At 41.1% G+C, this 17,483-nt stretch overlaps 1 protein-coding gene across 1 annotated transcript in view; it reads left to right on the top strand.

Annotated features, from left to right (window-relative positions):
- The window catches only part of ddb1 (damage-specific DNA binding protein 1), a 40,071-nt gene that overhangs the window by 3,149 nt on the left and 19,439 nt on the right, over positions 1–17,483 (top strand). The window contains exons 6-16 of the mRNA XM_010897087.5: positions 83–180; positions 780–938; positions 1,996–2,079; positions 5,377–5,596; positions 10,147–10,222; positions 12,602–12,710; positions 13,654–13,832; positions 14,620–14,780; positions 15,693–15,800; positions 16,713–16,920; positions 17,209–17,304. Of these exons, the coding sequence (XP_010895389.1) occupies positions 83–180; positions 780–938; positions 1,996–2,079; positions 5,377–5,596; positions 10,147–10,222; positions 12,602–12,710; positions 13,654–13,832; positions 14,620–14,780; positions 15,693–15,800; positions 16,713–16,920; positions 17,209–17,304 (1,498 nt within the window). The remainder of the gene's footprint in view (positions 1–82; positions 181–779; positions 939–1,995; positions 2,080–5,376; positions 5,597–10,146; positions 10,223–12,601; positions 12,711–13,653; positions 13,833–14,619; positions 14,781–15,692; positions 15,801–16,712; positions 16,921–17,208; positions 17,305–17,483) is intronic.

Below are 17,483 nucleotides of genomic sequence, written 5' to 3'. Positions count from 1 at the left end.
GCCGGTCGCCTCGACTTCCTATGCTAGCATATTTGATTGTGACTCGCTTTTCGGTTGATTGACCTGGCTCTCTCTGTTTTAGTCCCAGAACCGTTTGGGGGGGCTATAATCATTGGACAAGAATCAATTACCTACCACAATGGGGATAAATACTTGGCCATCGCTCCGCCCACCATCAAGGTAAGGCCTACCTAAATCTGCACTTCCCAACCTTTTCCCTCCTCAGTCCCCTCTTTTGTAACCTGTGAATGGGGGACATCTCACACCACTCCCCCACACCCATTTGAAACAACTGCTACTCTGGTTACAGATAGAAGAGATTAGAATAATGACAATTATGTGGTTCAATTGGATCCCTGTTTTGAGGCTTATAGAGAGGGGCTATTTCTACCTGTTGTCAGTTGGCTAGTGGTTTGGTTTTAACCCTGAATGCTTATTTGTTGACTGCCGAGGTATACAAAAACATGCACCACGGATACGACAATGCATCACTTTTTACGGTTCTAATAACTACAGTTAGTTTAGAATGGTATTAAGACATCTCTGCGGTGTGTGGAATCTTATCCACCATGTGTCGTGCCATGTACAACTCTTAGCCATGTACCACACCCCCTCGGGCCTTACAGCATAATTATTGTCCCCCAGCAAATTGAACAAATGTGCTTGGTAACTGACCAATTGGATATAGAGTATCGCACTTGATGTTTAAATCGCTCTATTTGGACCTAGGGGGGAAAGTCTCCTTATCGTCTTCCTCTGGTCCTCTTCTCCTTGAATAGCAAAGCACCATTGTTTGCCACAACCGCGTGGACCCCAATGGATCGCGCTACCTGCTGGGGGACATGGAGGGCCGTTTGTTTATGCTACTCCTGGAGAAGGAAGAGCTAATGGACGGGGCTGTGGTGCTCAAGGACCTCCGTGTCGAGCTGCTTGGCGAGGTTTGTATTGCCATTTCCACTCTCTCTGTCTCTCATTTTCTAAGGCTCTTATCTGTTTTCACATTTTCAGTCTGTGGTTCCTTATTGTTTCCTATATTCTCATTTTCTTTGTCTTTCAAAATGTCTCTCTGCTTTTTCACTTGTTTTCTACGATTCTGGCTTCCTTTTTAATGTGCTCTCATTTTGTTCGTGTATTTTGTTCTGTTTATGTCCCTCTCTTCAGCACGGCTTCTATCTTGCTCCCTCTGATGTTTCTCTTGCGTTTTCTGTCTCCGTGTGATCTGTTTCTGGCTCCGTCCTCTCATATCTTTCTTTCTCTGATGTCTCTCTTGAACTCTCCCTCCTCCCTTTCTTTGCTTCCTTCCTATTTGACATTAAACCTCCACATCAAAGTACTGGTTCCCAATAGCAGAAGTGGGTGGGGTAGGGTAGGGCTGCAAGATATATCGTTTCAGCATCGACATTGTGATGTACGCATCCACAATAATCACATCGCAGAAGTGTCATTTAGTAAGGTCAACATATATCAGTCTACAATATATATTTATTTCAAATGTTAAACTAGCAATATATCTATCTGATAAAAGGTAATTTACTATGATTTATGGGTTGTTGCATACAACCCATAAATCATAGTTAATTATTATTTGAAACACGGTTTGTTGCTGCATGTGGTTGACATGCAGGTTCTGCTTGCGCATGACGAAATAAAGAGCAAGGAACAGGCAAAAAAGACAGAAATTGAAAATTTGGTTGCAAAAAGAAATGCATCGTCAATTATATTGAAATATTTCGGCTACAGACAGGATGATGCTGACCAAAAACAGGTACTTTATCGAGAGTGCTTTGGAATTGTTGCCACAATACGAGGCAACATGACAATTTTTTTTGATAATTTAAGACGGCACCACAAATCTTTGTAAGACTTGTAAGTGTTTTTTATGACTTTTTTTGGTTCACTTTTGTTCTCTGTGTAATGTCCTGAGTAAAATAAAGACAAAATGGCGATGTGATAAGGTACACTAATGTTGAGTACTGACTTTTCCTCTCCGTTCAGACATCTATTGCAGAGTGTTTGACCTACCTGGATAATGGCGTGGTGTTTGTTGGCTCCAGACTTGGCGACTCTCAGTTGGTCAAGGTAAGGTTGATTACTACGGTCTGCTGAAGACATGACTGTTTTAAAAATAAAGACAAAAGAAGAGAATGTGCTGTGTATATATACTGTTAAAGTGCAGGGGTTCAGCCCATTACCTTTCATTACACTCTTGTGTCTTTACTACACTGCTTACAAAAATTAAGGGAAAATGTAATCAGTATAACACCAAGTCAATTAAACTGGGATAGTGGAGGAGCACTGTCAGAGCCCTACAAAATGGCCTCCAGCAGGCTACTGGTGTGTATGTTTCTGACCCAACATGTCAGAAACCGACTCCATGAGGGCCCGACGTCCTCTAGTGGGTCCTGTGCTCCAAGCCCTGCACTGTGCAGCTCGATTGGCATTCACCATAGAACACCAGAATTGGCAGGTCCGCCATTGGCACCCCGTTCTCTTCACAAATGAGAGCAGGTTCACATTGAGCATGTGTAACAGAAGTGAAAAAGTCTGGAGACACTGTCACAGACTGTCCAGGAGCTTGATGCCCTGATCCAGGTCAGGGAAGAGACCCCCCAGGACACCATCCGGCATCTCATCAAGAGCATGCCCAAACATTGTTGAGAGTGCATACGGGAATGTGGGTATGGAGCCAAATTGTGGTCAAATGTATTGATTGTAAGAAAAGAAAAATGTAACTGAAATATTTCATAGTATGAAAAAATGAAATTCAATCATGAAATTTTTGGATTCAAGCTTGGAAAAAGTGTATGCTAAAATCATTAAATGGATTTTCACAACGATCTTAAAATGTCTTTTTTCACGTCCGATCTTAAAATGTTTTTTCCACATTTGTTTCTTCTTACGATTACAGTTTCTTCCCAACTTTGTTCGAGTCATGTTTTCTCAAACAAGTTTTGAGCCTCTATTGGCGTGGAGGCAGGGCTTTATCTGGACATTGAATTCTTGCACCCGATTAGCCATGAGACACACCAATATAAGGTGGACATTTTAGCCTTTATCATACCCTTTTTTCCACACTTGAATCCATTTTTTTCATATGATTGAATTCAATGTTTTCTTACTATGAAATATTTCAGTTATGTTTTCATTTCTTACAGTCAAAACATTTGAGCTCAATTTGGCTCCATGCGTGGCTCCATACACACTACTGATACAATTCACGCAAGTAGGAACAGCCTGTGATTTAAATTTTTTACTTAGATTTTCTTTGTGAGTTTGGATCCAGCCCTCTATAATTTGGTGATTTTGGTTTCCATTGACTGTTGTTACTTCATTTTGTTCAATTTAATATACTTTCTTCATTGACACCTGGTGTTCCCTTAATTTTTGTGGACAGTGAATATATATTCTATCAATAAAGCAAAGAAAGGATAAAATATTGTTGTGCACACAGATCTAAATTGTATAGCTTCTGTTTATATCAATTAAAGATTGCTTCATTAGTTTGACTGAGTTGAATCCTTCTAGAACTTGAATTGATAAAGTGCGTGTGTTTCTTGCATGGCCATTCGATTTCTAATTGGGTAATAGGAAAATGGAATTACCTGCAATTTCTTTGTAATGTTTTGCCTTAGATCAATATTCCATTTAACTTATCAGCCAAGTTTTCACCGGGTTTCAGAAGAGGAACTGAAACAGAATTAGTATGATGCAAAACATTTTAATAAGCATTTTAGAGCTGCGTTTGCCGGAAGATGTTTTTTTCCTTTCGGCCAAACATCTTGAATTCATGCACCTGCATATGCACGCAAGCAATATGAATTGACTTCAAGTATTTTTTTTATCAAAGGCAAATATTTAATATAGTGAAGAGGATGGCCACTTGCTGAAGACATGGAATGAAATACAGAGCAACTTAATCTTTAATCATTTTAAAATCTCATGTTTAAAATATTTCTGTTAAGATGGCTTCCAGACAGTTATCAAACCTCCTGAAGTTGTGACCACAATGTAGGCCTTTTAAGAGTGCCCCACAAACAAAACCAGTGGAGCAAAGCCTAAAGCTATTGCCCATAGAAATAGATTTTGATGCCTTCGTGTGCTCTTCAATGCAGGCTTGCATTCATTTAAAAAAAAATTCCAGTACAGCTTATCAGTCATGATTTTAAAATGTTTAAGAATTACTTTAGATAGAATTAAAGAATGTAAGCCACCTTGTGCTTGTTGACTTTACATTATTGATTTTACCAAGCTGTTCTTAAAAATTAATCACTGGAAACAATGAAGATAATGTATTGAAACTAACTTTGTATGGTGTTTAAAAAACAAAAGAGAGCTTATTAAAGATTCCATGTGTTGGGCATTTTTGGCAGAATAATATTTGGCGTGTCAAATTTAGGTTTTATGCGTTATTTCTATTTAGATGGGTTAATTAGCCATCTAGAATGTTTTGTTTGCTAACAGGCTCCTTTAAACTGAACTAATTCAATATCTTCCATGCATACCTCATGCATCAGTCAAATTGGCTTTGATCAAATGGGTGTTATGGTCAGACAGGTAAGATCCTATTAAATATACATTGTGACCATGCTTGAGGCTAGGGAAATTTGATAGCTAGGTGAGAAAGTTGAGGATAAAGAGGTTTTATGTACTTGGTACATTTTACCAATTGCTGTGGCTACCAGTTGATGTTCTTGCATAACTGTTCAGTTGTTTGATTCAGGACTGACATGCTCCTAAATGTAAGACTTGTGCTATTCTTACATATTACGAATAAAACATCATCATTTGCTGTCTAACAAATGCTTTTTGGCTAATTTACATTTATGGTAATTATACTGCCTGTAAACATGGTTCAGTTACTGATGGCATATTTAAAATAACCCTACTGTTGGACTGATCTGTGTAGGGTTAAAGGCTAAAGTGTAAATTTATGCGCTTTTTCTCTAGCCACCACAAAATCACAGACCTATCCTGCAAAGTTGGTTATTATAGTTTGTTGCATTGAAAACAGTTCTGATATGATGTTGATTAAATCAATGATCTGTTTTATATACTGCTAAGTGCTTACTAATACAGCGGACTCTGAGGTTTTGTAATGTGTCTGTGCAGACTGGCATTTCTTCTGCACAGCAGACATAAAGGAGCCGTGCATGTGCACAGTTTAGTGGGAACATTAGCCGTGACCCAGTAAACATATAGTAACTTCACTGATTAAGGCAGTTTTCACAACAGTCTGGTAGGAAATCTGGCTCATTTGTTTATACAGTGGGGTAGTCATCCCTTTGACCAGTTATTTTAAACATTCTTCTTTTTGTTTTTCAAGAATTTGTACATTGCTGTTATGGCTTGTAATGGAAAGGCCCCTCTCCCCTGCAGCTCAATGTGGACAGTAACGATGCTGGATCCTATGTGGCGGTGATGGAGACTTTTACTAACCTGGGGCCCATCGTGGACATGTGTGTGGTGGATCTAGAAAGACAGGGGCAGGGACAGCTGGTCACCTGCTCAGGAGCGTTTAAGGAGGGCTCCCTCCGGATCATCCGGAATGGCATCGGAATCCATGAGCATGCCAGCATTGACCTGCCAGGGATCAAAGGTCAGTAAGAGGGTTTCTGGGCCCTTAGAAGAGAGGATGCTGCTCTCTAGCCTGATCTCCTGTCTGTGCGAACCATCTGTGCAGGTCAGGGTCAGGTTCATGGGGCATCTAAATGAAAGAAATTTGAATGGCCACGGACCTCACAGTATATCACAAAAAGTAGGTGCCAGAGCAATGTTTTGCAGGGCTGGATGATGGGACAACATAATCAACTATTAACCTTGTTAGACATCCGTTGATAAAGGCGAGGACATCACATGTGGAGGAATTTTAGGGACTTCATTAAATAAATACAGTACAGGTCAAAAGTTTGGACACCTTCTCATTCAATGCGTTTCCTTTATTTTCATGACTATTTACATTGTAGATTCTCACTGAAGGCATCAAAACTATGAATGAACACATGTGGAATTATGTACTTAACAAAAAAGTGTGAAATAACTGAAGGTCTTATATTCTAGTTTCTTCAATGTAGCCACCCTTTGCTCTGATTACTGCTTTGCACATTCTCTTGATGAGCTTCAAGAGGTAGTCACCTGAAATGGTTTTCCAACAGTCTTGAAGGAGTTCCCAGAGATGCTTAGCACTTGTTGGCCCTTTTGCCCTCATTCTGCTGTTTAGCTCACCCCAAACCATCTCGGTTGGGTTCAGGTCCGGTGACTGTGGAGGCCAGGTCATCTGGCTCAGCACTCATCACTCTCCTTCTTGGTCAAATAGCCCTTACACAGCCTGGAGGTGTGTTTGGGGTCATTGTCCTGTTGAAAAATCAATGATGGTCCAACTAAACGCAAACCGGATGGGATGGCATGTCGCTGCAGGATGCTGTGGTAGCCATGCTGGTTCAGAATGCCTTCAATTTTGAATTAATCCCCAACAGTGTCACCAGCAAAGCACCCCATGGTCACCACCACTTGACCATGAAGGCCTGATTCGCGCAGTCTCCTCTTAACAGTTGTTCTAGAGATGTTTTTGCTGCTAGAACTCTGTGTGGCATTCAGCTGGTCTCTAATCTGAGCTGCTGTTGACCTCAGCAGCAGAGGTGACTCTTGGTCTTCCTTTCCTGGGGCGGTCCTCATGTGAGCCAGTTTCGTTGTTGCGCTTGATGGTTTTTGCGACTGCACTTGGGGACACATTCAAAGTTATAGCAATTTTCCGGACTGTCTGACCTTCACTTGTTAAAGTAATGATGGCCACTCGTTTCTCTTTACTTTGCTGATTGGTTCTAGCCGTAATATGAATTCTAACAGTTCTCCAATAGGGCTGTCGGCTGTGTATCAACCTGACTTCTGCACAACACAACTGATGGTCCCAACCCCATTAATAAGGGAAACAATTCCACTAATTACCCTTGACAAGGCACACCTGGGAAGTGAAAAGCATTTCAGGTGACTACCTCATGAAGCTCATTGAGAGAACACCAAGGGTTTGCAGCACTATCAAAAAAGCAAAGGGTGGCTACTTTGAGGAATCTAAAATATAAGACATGTTTTCAGTTATTTCACTCTTTTTTGTTAATTACATAATTCCATGTGTGTTCATTCATAGTTTTGATGCCTTCAGTGAGAATCTACAATGTAAATAGTCATGAAAATAAAGAAAACGCATTAAATGAGGTGTCCAAACTTTTGGCCTGTACTGTATGTACACCATGAAATTATTAAATTAAGGGAAATATCATAAAAAAACAATTTGGTAGAGCCCGAACTTCCAACTTTGATGGCTGAAAGTGACAGATTCTCTGACAGATTCAATAATAACAGATTTCACAATGACTGCAACCATAAAATAAATATATTATGAAATGGTGAAATATATAAATGTAGACACACCATTAAATGTTATTTTCTTTAAATAATTTAACTGATATTTCCCTATATATTTAATTATTTAATGGTGTATATTTATTTTAAAAAAGGTCCCTAAAATAACAATGTCAAATTGTTTTCCTGAATTTGAACTTGCCTCGGTCCAACAGCTGATTCATTCCCCTCATTTCCCTATTCATAGTTTTCAGTCAGCTGATTGCTCTGACCGCCAGGTGGGCAAAACATTAAAACATGGCAGCTGACACTGGGAATTCTATGGAGCTATGGCACATCTCAGTCAAATGTTCTGTTTTTACAGTCCATTTAGGTCACATCAAAACATGAAATACAAAGGTATGCAAACACTGCAAGTCTTAGGCACTTGTGACCCATATACAGCACCCGCTGTGTTATTTACATGGTTAAAAGACGTGACATCCCTGCTGGAGCTGAACTTTGTGCATGTGTACTATACTATATACCTTGGAGAATCCATCCCCTTACACTGCTACCAGATTGAAAGCATACAAAAGTACAGACCGCTATCAGGACATTTGATCAATTATTTGGGAAATGAAATTCTTCATTGTCAAAGTGAAGTTTAGTGCTAATTTGTTTCTATGGGTGGTCAGTGTAACGTGTTGCTCTGGAAAAGGTTGGATTGGTACGTTTTCTCCTGAATTTTTATTTAGCTAACACTGTTTATTAACTATTTATTTAGTTAACACTATGTTTAACAAGAGAGGTTTAGCTAGCCTTACTAATGCCGCATTTCCACTGGTGCTTTACCCCAGCACCATGGTCACATCGGTGATTAGGCCATTGGTGTTGGTTGCATTGGTGCAGACGTAGACCATGTCATTCATTACAATGATTACATGTTGTTGTTATTGCAAATATTATAAATGTGGCTGGTGCATCCAATGGAACTGCAACTATCTGGCATTTTGAAGTATAACTAATAATCGTTCTGAATGGTGGGCAATGGAAGGAGAGTTTGTTTTGCCTGCCAAGTGGGCATTCCCATATGCCCGTGACGACATGTTAGAACTATCTGTTTGCCATTGACCATATCCTACGTAATCAGAAATAACAGCATGTGGTTAAGCTAGTAACGTGATGTAGGGGAACAATAAAGATTGTATGAAGGAGCAAAAGTACTGATCTTCAAGCACCACAATCTGTAATTAGGAATGTTTTTCTTTTTCTTTCTAACTTCATGAACAACAGTCAAAGCCATGAATCTGTTGGCCTAATGGCATTCCAATTTAGGAATTTCATTGGTAAGTATAATAAAGCATGAGAGAATTAAGAAATTGCAGGATAGACTTACGGATGTTAAACTGTTTTCGGATTCCTGTTGCGATTCCACCTTGTTAATGGGTTAACAACTTACAGCTGTTCTGCTGCAATGGAAGTAAATAAAGCCTTGAAAGTTGATGTGAACAATTTCCACAGGTGTCCCAACTTTTGTTGATAATTTAAAAACCCTCTGTCTTTATAAAAGCAGTGTTGGATCTGTCGGTTACTACTTCTAATAAAGGTTTATTTGGCCATCATTGTACTGAAGGGTGTATTGCAATCATTATGGCCAGAAAAGGGCAGTTAATAAAAGAGAACCAACAGATCATTAATACCCATAAAAATCTAGGTTTTTTCTTTTATCTGAAACGGCAAAGAAAGCCAAGGTGTCAGTGAGTACAATTTCTTACAGCATCAAAAGGCACTTGGTAACTGTATAAAACTCTGACAGGAAGAGGTTTGGCACACCCAAAGTCACAACAGAATCAGAAAACAAGTTTGAGTGTTAACTGTTTGTGTATATCAGTGATTCAAGACAAGCACTTCAAGCTTATCTTAACACTGGTCAAATTAAGCAAGTCAGAGTTTCAACTGTGAGAAATCTATGAGCTGCAGTTTTGATTGGTCAGAAAGTCATTGTTAAGATGGCATAATAAGAAAGAGGCTTGCCTTGGCCATGAACCACCGCCAGTGAGCTACTGAAGACTGGAAGAAGGTCTTAGGGAACGATGAATACAAATTTGAAATCTTCAGTTCCTCACGCAGTGTTTTTGTATGCTGTCGAGTAGGCCAAAGGATGGTTCCTCTGTCTCCTGACTTAAACCCCATTGAGCTGGTTTGGGATGAACTGGGCAGAAGGGTGCCAGCAAAGCTACTTACAAGTGCAACACATTTGTGGGGACTTCTGCCACAGTGTTGGGAAGAGCTTTCTGAACTTTTTGATTTCAGTTGTAGAAAAAGGTGCAAAAAAGGTGGCTACTTTGTGTCAAATATTTGGATTACATTTTGTTAAACAAAACTATTCCAGGATTTCTTTGTCTCCAATAGTTGATTGGCTTTATGCTTTCAATTCAGAGTACATTATGACAGTAAACTGTGAATTTCCATAAACTGGAATAATTGAGGTGTTCTAAAATGTTTGTCCGGTAGTGTGTTATATGAGTGTTGAAACTGGCAGAATAAATGGCGACATTCTGTACTTTTGCAGTTTTTTAATCATATTTGCGTATGCCTTGAAAGTACAGGAAAAATAGCAATTTTGACTTTACTGTCCCAATACTTAAGGAGGGCCCTGAATGTCTGAGGGACATTAAAATGGTGCATGCAAATATCCAGATATATTGCAGAAATTCCAAACTATCATTAAAAACACATCCTTAACAACTAATACAACATTGCTTCCATTTTTCCTCTGTTAAATGCTTAATGTTTATTCCCTCCTAGGTCTGTGGCCTCTCCGCTCAGAGGCTGGGAGGGAGACTGATGATATGCTCGTCCTGTCTTTCGTCGGTCAGACAAGGTGAGAAACACTTATGAAACAAGATTCTACAAATTGAGACAAACGCCCCATTGAAACCTTGCTTGCAGAGAGGAAAACTAAAAACAATGCTTTCAGTGCAGAATTAGACCAATACCCATTCATATTAAAAACTCAAAGAGCAATTCAATTTTGGAAATGCCTAAAATACAATGACCCCCGCTCATAATACTGTGCCCTGCAATACCAAGTGTTGAGCAAAAAAAAGGGGTCCCTTTATTCAACTGGTCCTGGGGCTTAGTTCACAAATCTGTTCTACAAACACATGGAGGCCTCAGGATCAGAACATACAAGCAATCAGAACTAACCAAATTACAAAACAGTTAAAACAAAACTACATCACCTATTGAAATCAAATAACACAATCACAAAGCAAAATGCAGTGCTATCTGGCCCTAAACCGACAGTATACCATAGCAAACTAATTGACTGTGGTGACTGATCAAAACCTCAACAAAGTACAGGCTCAGTGACCAGAGCCTTGCCATTGAGAAAGGAAGGCACAGAAAAACCTGTCTCCCTGTAGAGGAAAGGCTGTGCCCTCACGGCACCATAGCAGAACCTGAGACAGAGCTGCACTTCGTAACACAATGTAAAAAATACCAAACCATCAGAAAATAATTTCCCCATTTTTGAAGGGATTATTTAAGGTTTTAGGGATCTCTGATGAGGAAAGGCTGCCTATCCTTTTGGGGGAGGGCATGGAGAGCTGTGTATTGGCAGTGCATTATGTTGCTGCTTGACACAAATTGAGGGACAGTGTCTGACCAAGCACACACCTGTCTCACTGTTTGCGTGTGCGTGCACCCATCAGCCATAACATTATGACCACCTGCCTAATATTCTGTAGGTCCCCCTTTTGCTGCCAAAACCACCCTGACCTGTCGAGTCATGGACTCCACTAGACCTCTGAAGGTGTGCTGTGGTATCAAAGTGGGGCCTCCATGGATCGGACTAGTTTGTCCAGCACATCCCACAGGTGCTCATTTGGACTGAGATCTGTGGAATTTGGAGGCCAAGTCAATACCTTGAACTTGTTGTGGTCCTCAAACCATTCCTGAACCATTTTTGCTTTGTGGTAGTGCGCATTATCCTGCTGAAAGAGGCCAATGCCATCAGGGAATAAATTTGCCATGAGAGGGTGCACATGGTCAGCAACAATGCTTAGATAGATGGTACACGTCAAAGTAACATCCACATGAATGGCAGGACCCAAGGTTTCCCAGCGGAACATTGCCCAAAGTATCACACTGCCTCTGCTGGCTGGCTTCCTTCCCATAGTGCATTCTGGTGCCATGTGTTCTCTAGGTAAACGACGCACAGGCAACTGGCGATCCACGTGATGTAAAAGATAACGTGATTCATCAGACCAGGCCACCTTTTTCCATTGCTCCGTAGTCCAGTTCTGATTCTCACGTGCCCATTGTAGGCACTTTCAGCTGTGGACAGGGGTCAGCATGAGCACCCTGACTGGTCTGCAGCTACGCAGCCCCATATGCAACAAACTGTGATACACTGCGTTCTGACACCTTTCTATCAGTACCAGCATAAACCTTTTCAGCAATTTTAGCTACAATAGCTTGTCTGTTGAATCGGACCACATGGGCCAACCTTCACTCCTTACATGCATCAATGACCCTGTCACCGGTTCACCGCTTTTCCTTCCTTGGACCACTTTTGATAGGTACTGACCACAGCAAACCGGGAACACCCCACAAGGGCTGCCGTTTTGGAGCTCCGACCCAGTCGTCTATCCATCACAATTTGACCCTGGTCAAAGTTGCTCAGATCCTTACATTTGCGCCTTTTTTCCTGCCTCTAGCACATCAACTTTGAGGACAGAATGTTCACTTGCTGCCTAATATATCCCACCCACTGACAGGTGACATGATAACGGGATTATCAGTGTTATTCACTTCACCTGTCAGGGGTCATAATGTTATGGCGTGTTTGTGTGAGTGTGTAAATGTTTTGTAAAGTGTGTACATTTTGGGGGGGATGATCAATAGTTATATTGTTAATTTGTTCAAACATTGTGATTGTACTTTGGCAGTATGTACAAATGCATCATGCCAATGAAGTGAATTGAATCTAATCGAGAACCAGAGGAAGCCCTATGGAACAGCTGTGGCTGACCAAAATGTGCGCCCTCTTAGTCCGGTGACTTAATGTAACAGAGTTGTGTCCATATAATTGACTCTTTCATTGATTTGCCACTAATTAAAACAAGACATGTTTGTAACTTAAATGATCTGGTTAACATAGTTAAGTTTCTCCTTTTCTTTTTCTGTCTTTTCTTTGTGGCACTCTTTCTGTCACTCTCGATTGTCTCTGTCACTCTCGATTTTCTCGGACTCTCAGAGTGCTGATGCTCAGTGGGGAGGAGGTGGAAGAGACTGAGCTGCCTGGCTTTGTGGACAATCTACAGACCTTTTTCTGTGGCAATGTGGCCCATCAGCAGCTGATCCAGGTACATTTAAACATACAGACACTCTCGCACGCACTCTGAATGAGACATTAGTGCCCTTTCCTTACATAATAATGACTTAGCTCTTGTGGAGCCCCTATTATTCCCTTGTCATTAAATTGCTATCCCTAATTTCTCATTCTCGCTTTTATGTTTAGTCATCTGCAGTATTCATTAGGAACTCTCAATGTAGAAAAATACATTGTTTGCATTTTTAAAGGGCTGCCTTTTTCCTTTGAATAAAACCTTTTTAGCGAACTCTCGTTTATGATTTAAACAGGTGGTATTATTTAAGTGCATAAATATAAAGTCTGAAGGAATGCCAGATGATACTCTTGAGTGAAGTGAATGTCAGGTACAAAACATTCTCTTACTCTTTCAATTTCCTCTGCTTTACTCGCTTTTGCTGTATAAATGGCACCCTTTAAGCTAGGTAGGTTTCAGAAGTGACACACCTGAATAATTATTTTGCCTGGCTATGATTATTAATGCTCTCCATTATGCAATCCTTGCTGTTTTGTATGGTATATTTGGGTGCTGTGAAAGTAAGTACTATAAAACACATCAAGAAGCAATGTGCAGACCATGACTTTGAAAGTAGAGTGACAGTATATTCTGGTGTACTTTAAGTGGATGATTGTAGCTTGATGTTGGTGAATTGCAAATCATTAAACCAGTTATGGAGCCTAAGAGTGTGTATACATGAACAGATGTGTGTTTTAAAGTTTTATTATGTATATATGAATATTATCTAAATGCATGATGGAAATTAAATGTATTGCCTAATACATTTTCTAAGCTCGCCTATTTTTCGCATCTAGTCTGTTCTGTGACTGTTTTTTTTATAAGTAGCATAAAGAAACTAATGGGGAAGAATGTGCCATCATGAATGAGTGCCTTCATGAATGTTTGGATACATGTTCTCACATTTATGCGTGTGATTCAGATCACGTCAGGTGGCGTGCGTCTGGTGATGCAGGACAGCAAGGCTTTGGTGTCCGAGTGGAAGGAGCCCCAGGGCCGGAACATCAGTGTGGCCGCCTGCAACTCGTCCCAGGTGGTCCTGGCTGTGGGCCGTGCCCTTTACTACCTCCAGATCCTCTCTGGGGAACTTAAGCAGATCAGGTACACCCAACATAAACAGGTTATGTGCACCCAACATAAACAGGTCAGGTGCACCTAAATTGAACAGGTCGGGTACATACAGCTCTTGAAAAAATGGAGACCACTGCACCCTTTCCTTTCCAAAAAAGTTGAAAAGGAAAGTTTTGAGTGAGGAACAGAAATGTTCAATTTGCAGTGGTCTCTTAATTTTAACCCTTCTGTTCCTCACTCAAAACCTTCCTTTCTGAGTTTTTTGGGAAGGAAAGAAAAATGTGCAGTGGTCTGATGTGTGTGTGGAGTCTTGTATTTCATTCATCAGGCACACAGCGGAAACAGAGGGTGAAGTTAGGAGACATTGCAAGCCCAGAAATTGCAGTAATGCAGCATTCCATTGTATGGCTATTGATTGGAGGTAGACAAGCATATAGTGTGCTCCGTCTGCTTTGTGGCTGGTCTTTAAAGATGCACTGTGATTGGGCAGAGCACTAGCTGATTTTCACTGTTCTGATCATATGATTTTGGCAAATACAATTTTTTTTCTTATGGAGTTTTTTGGTATTTGGTACAATTATAGTATTTAGTTCTTTCACCATGTCTCAGCTAGTCTTTAACTGCATGGGGTGGACGGCTCTGCTAATGTGGCCTGGTGTGAACACTAGTTTTGCAGACTTAATAAGGAGCTGTCTTTGAGTCTGCTTTACCAATACCAACAAATATCCAATTCATGAAACCTAGCCCACACAACTTGAAACTTGAAGAAGCAGGAAAGTGCTTTCTAAATGCAATGCGCTACTCTGTGCCCCCTCAGCACGGTGGAGATGGAGCATGAGGTGGCCTGCCTGGACATCACACCCCTTGGGGAAGGCGGGGAGTCTCCCCTCTGCGCTGTGGGCCTGTGGACGGACATCTCAGCCCGGGTCCTTAAGCTGCCCTGCTTCACCGCCCTGCACAAGGAGATGCTTGGTGGAGGTGAGGCAGGGAGTTGAGGTTCAGCTTTATGAGGGAGGGCTACTGTACTGGATGTTTTTGTAGCTAAGTAAATCTGACACTTACATAAGAAGGGAATGTCCGCTTGATGGGTGCGTGCACTTTGTTCAAGGATTTGTGTTCGATCGCATTCAAAAATCAGCACAGCTATTTAGTTGGTAACATAAGGATTGATGATATTCAGAGCTCAGATTTGGGGTCAGTGGGAAGGATAGTGGAGGTAGGGATATGTCATACTGAAAAGGCCATGGAGAGACGAGCATGGTTTTGGGCGGCGACGTAGGGTTACATTGTCGCAAAAATATTGACTAGAGAAGACCATAGTCCAAAAATGTAGAATAGGCTACAGAAAACTCAGAAAACTTTTCTGTTTGGATGTAACTGCACCAACAGCATGATTTCAGAAATGAGATGGAGCTTTGGCACAGGTAGTGTTGTCGTCACCCGCCGCAGGGCAGATGTGAAGCCTGGCAATGTAGACAGGGTAGCGTTCTGCAGTAAAATCTAATCTCGAATGTGCTCTGAAAAAATATCTTCATTCGCTGTCCGTGTAATTTCACTACCACTAGATCAGGGCTGCCCTGATCCTGGAGAGAGATCGCCCTGTAGGATTTCACTCTAACACACCCCATTGTAATCAGCAGGGTGAAAAGCTAAATCGGATTAGTGACAACTGGGGTTGGAGAGAAGGAACAGGTTTGGGCATCCCTGTCCTAGATCTGCCACAGTAGAGGATGTTATGTGTGACCTAGCGATCAACACTTAGCTGTTGTTACCTCCTTAATTGGCTCTCAGGGGATTTTTGAGTTTACAGTGGATTTCTTCAGGTGTTCCGAAGCTTTTGACTGATGTTTGTGTATGTCTCTGTGTGTTTGTCTGTGTACGTGTGTACAGAAATCATCCCTCGCTCCATCCTGATGACGACGTTTGAGGGCAGCTACTATCTGTTGTGTGCTCTTGGAGATGGAGCCCTCTTCTACTTCGGCCTGGACCTGACGACAGGTCAGTATGGTGGCGGAACGTGTGCCGGGGCCTTTCGCTCAAGTTACATTTGAATAAGCATTCCAGACCACTAACTGCATAGTCAGGTGATTGATTGATAGAGCCAATTTGGTTATGTCATGTCAAAATAGGGGTCTGTTCATATGGGGACTCGTAGTTGTAATTGATCCATTAAGATCTTATTTGGTTCAGTCACCTATAAAAATGTACAGATATTTGAAAATGTAAACCTATTCATAAAGTATTTATGCATTTTGTGATTGGAATTGCGACTTTCCATCCTGAGTAGACTTGATTAGATGTCCAGGAATGTAATGTATTAACTCATTCAAAAATTGTCATTTGCCTAGTTAAGTCATAAGATGTGTTCTAGAAATTATTGATCTAGAGTCCAAAGTTCCATCAAGGTCTTTTTATTTTTTCATGCACATGGGAAAGTGGAAAAAATGCCACACTGTATGACTGGGCTTAGTGTTATCAATGTATTTAATTGAAGCTAGTTAGTTTTTTGTGCCTATGCAATGGGCTATTTTCCTCAGCTGTGCCCGTGTGTCTATGTTTTGTCTTAGTAATGAAACTAAATAATAACCGTCTTGTTTGAGAAAAGCTTTCCCAGAAAACATCATTTATTCTAACGATTTGTTTTCTGCATTATTCCAGTTTGTTGTTTGTTTAATGCACTCTGTGGTCTCTGGAGCGGTACAGAAACACTTCTAAACAACAGTATCTCTTGCACATTTATATTAAAGGCCACTAACACAATATTTAAGAAAAATAACAAATAATTCCGACATATAGTGGACTCCTGGTGTGGTTTTAGCATTGCTGTGGACTTCTGTGAACATCACCCCTATAAAATAATGTAATTTCGAGAGTAAAAAATTTGACCTGGTTGATTTAATTTTCCCCTAGGCGCGCTTAGCGAGCGTAAGAAGGTAACCCTGGGAACCCAACCCACAGTCCTGAGGACCTTCCGCTCCCTGTCCACCTCCAACGTGTTCGCCTGCTCTGACCGGCCCACCGTCATCTACTCCTCCAACCACAAGCTGGTCTTTTCCAACGTCAACCTCAAGGAGGTCAACTACATGTGCCCGCTCAACTCCGAAGGCTACCCAGACAGGTCACAGTCACCTGGGAAACAAAGAGGGCCTGGGCATATTAGGGTTCTTAAGTGTTCTCCATAACACGTCTCCCTTTGGGCTGATGTGGGAACAACTAAACATGTTTAAACTGGCCCCTTTACAGTGGTATAACATGTTAAGACATCCCCTGTGAGGTTGATTATTGCCGTATAAGAGAGACTATTTATTTTACAGTATTTTAAAGAACATGAATTGTAAGAAAGGTAGAAGTATAGGGGTAACTAGTCTATTTGTTATTAATTATTTAACCTGTTTATCTTTGACAGTCTGGCTCTGGCTAACAACAGCACACTCACCATCGGCACCATTGATGAGATCCAGAAGCTCCACATTCGCACGGTTCCCCTCTATGAATCTCCCAGGTAAGAGAGCAACAGTGGTACCGGCATTAGTAGTGGTTACATGGAAGAAGCTCCCCTGCCTAAAACAAGTAGTACGGCGGCGTGGCGTTCTGTACGTGGCATTGTTTTCCTGTCTGTGTTAATGCTTTTACGAAACACCAGATGGCATCTTTGAGCATGTTATCCAGCCACAAGGAGAT

The sequence above is a fragment of the Esox lucius genome, chromosome 2 (assembly GCF_011004845.1).
Source record: "Esox lucius isolate fEsoLuc1 chromosome 2, fEsoLuc1.pri, whole genome shotgun sequence".
NCBI classification, from domain to species: Eukaryota; Metazoa; Chordata; class Actinopteri; order Esociformes; family Esocidae; genus Esox; species Esox lucius.
This window is presented reverse-complemented; position numbering and strand designations above follow the sequence as displayed.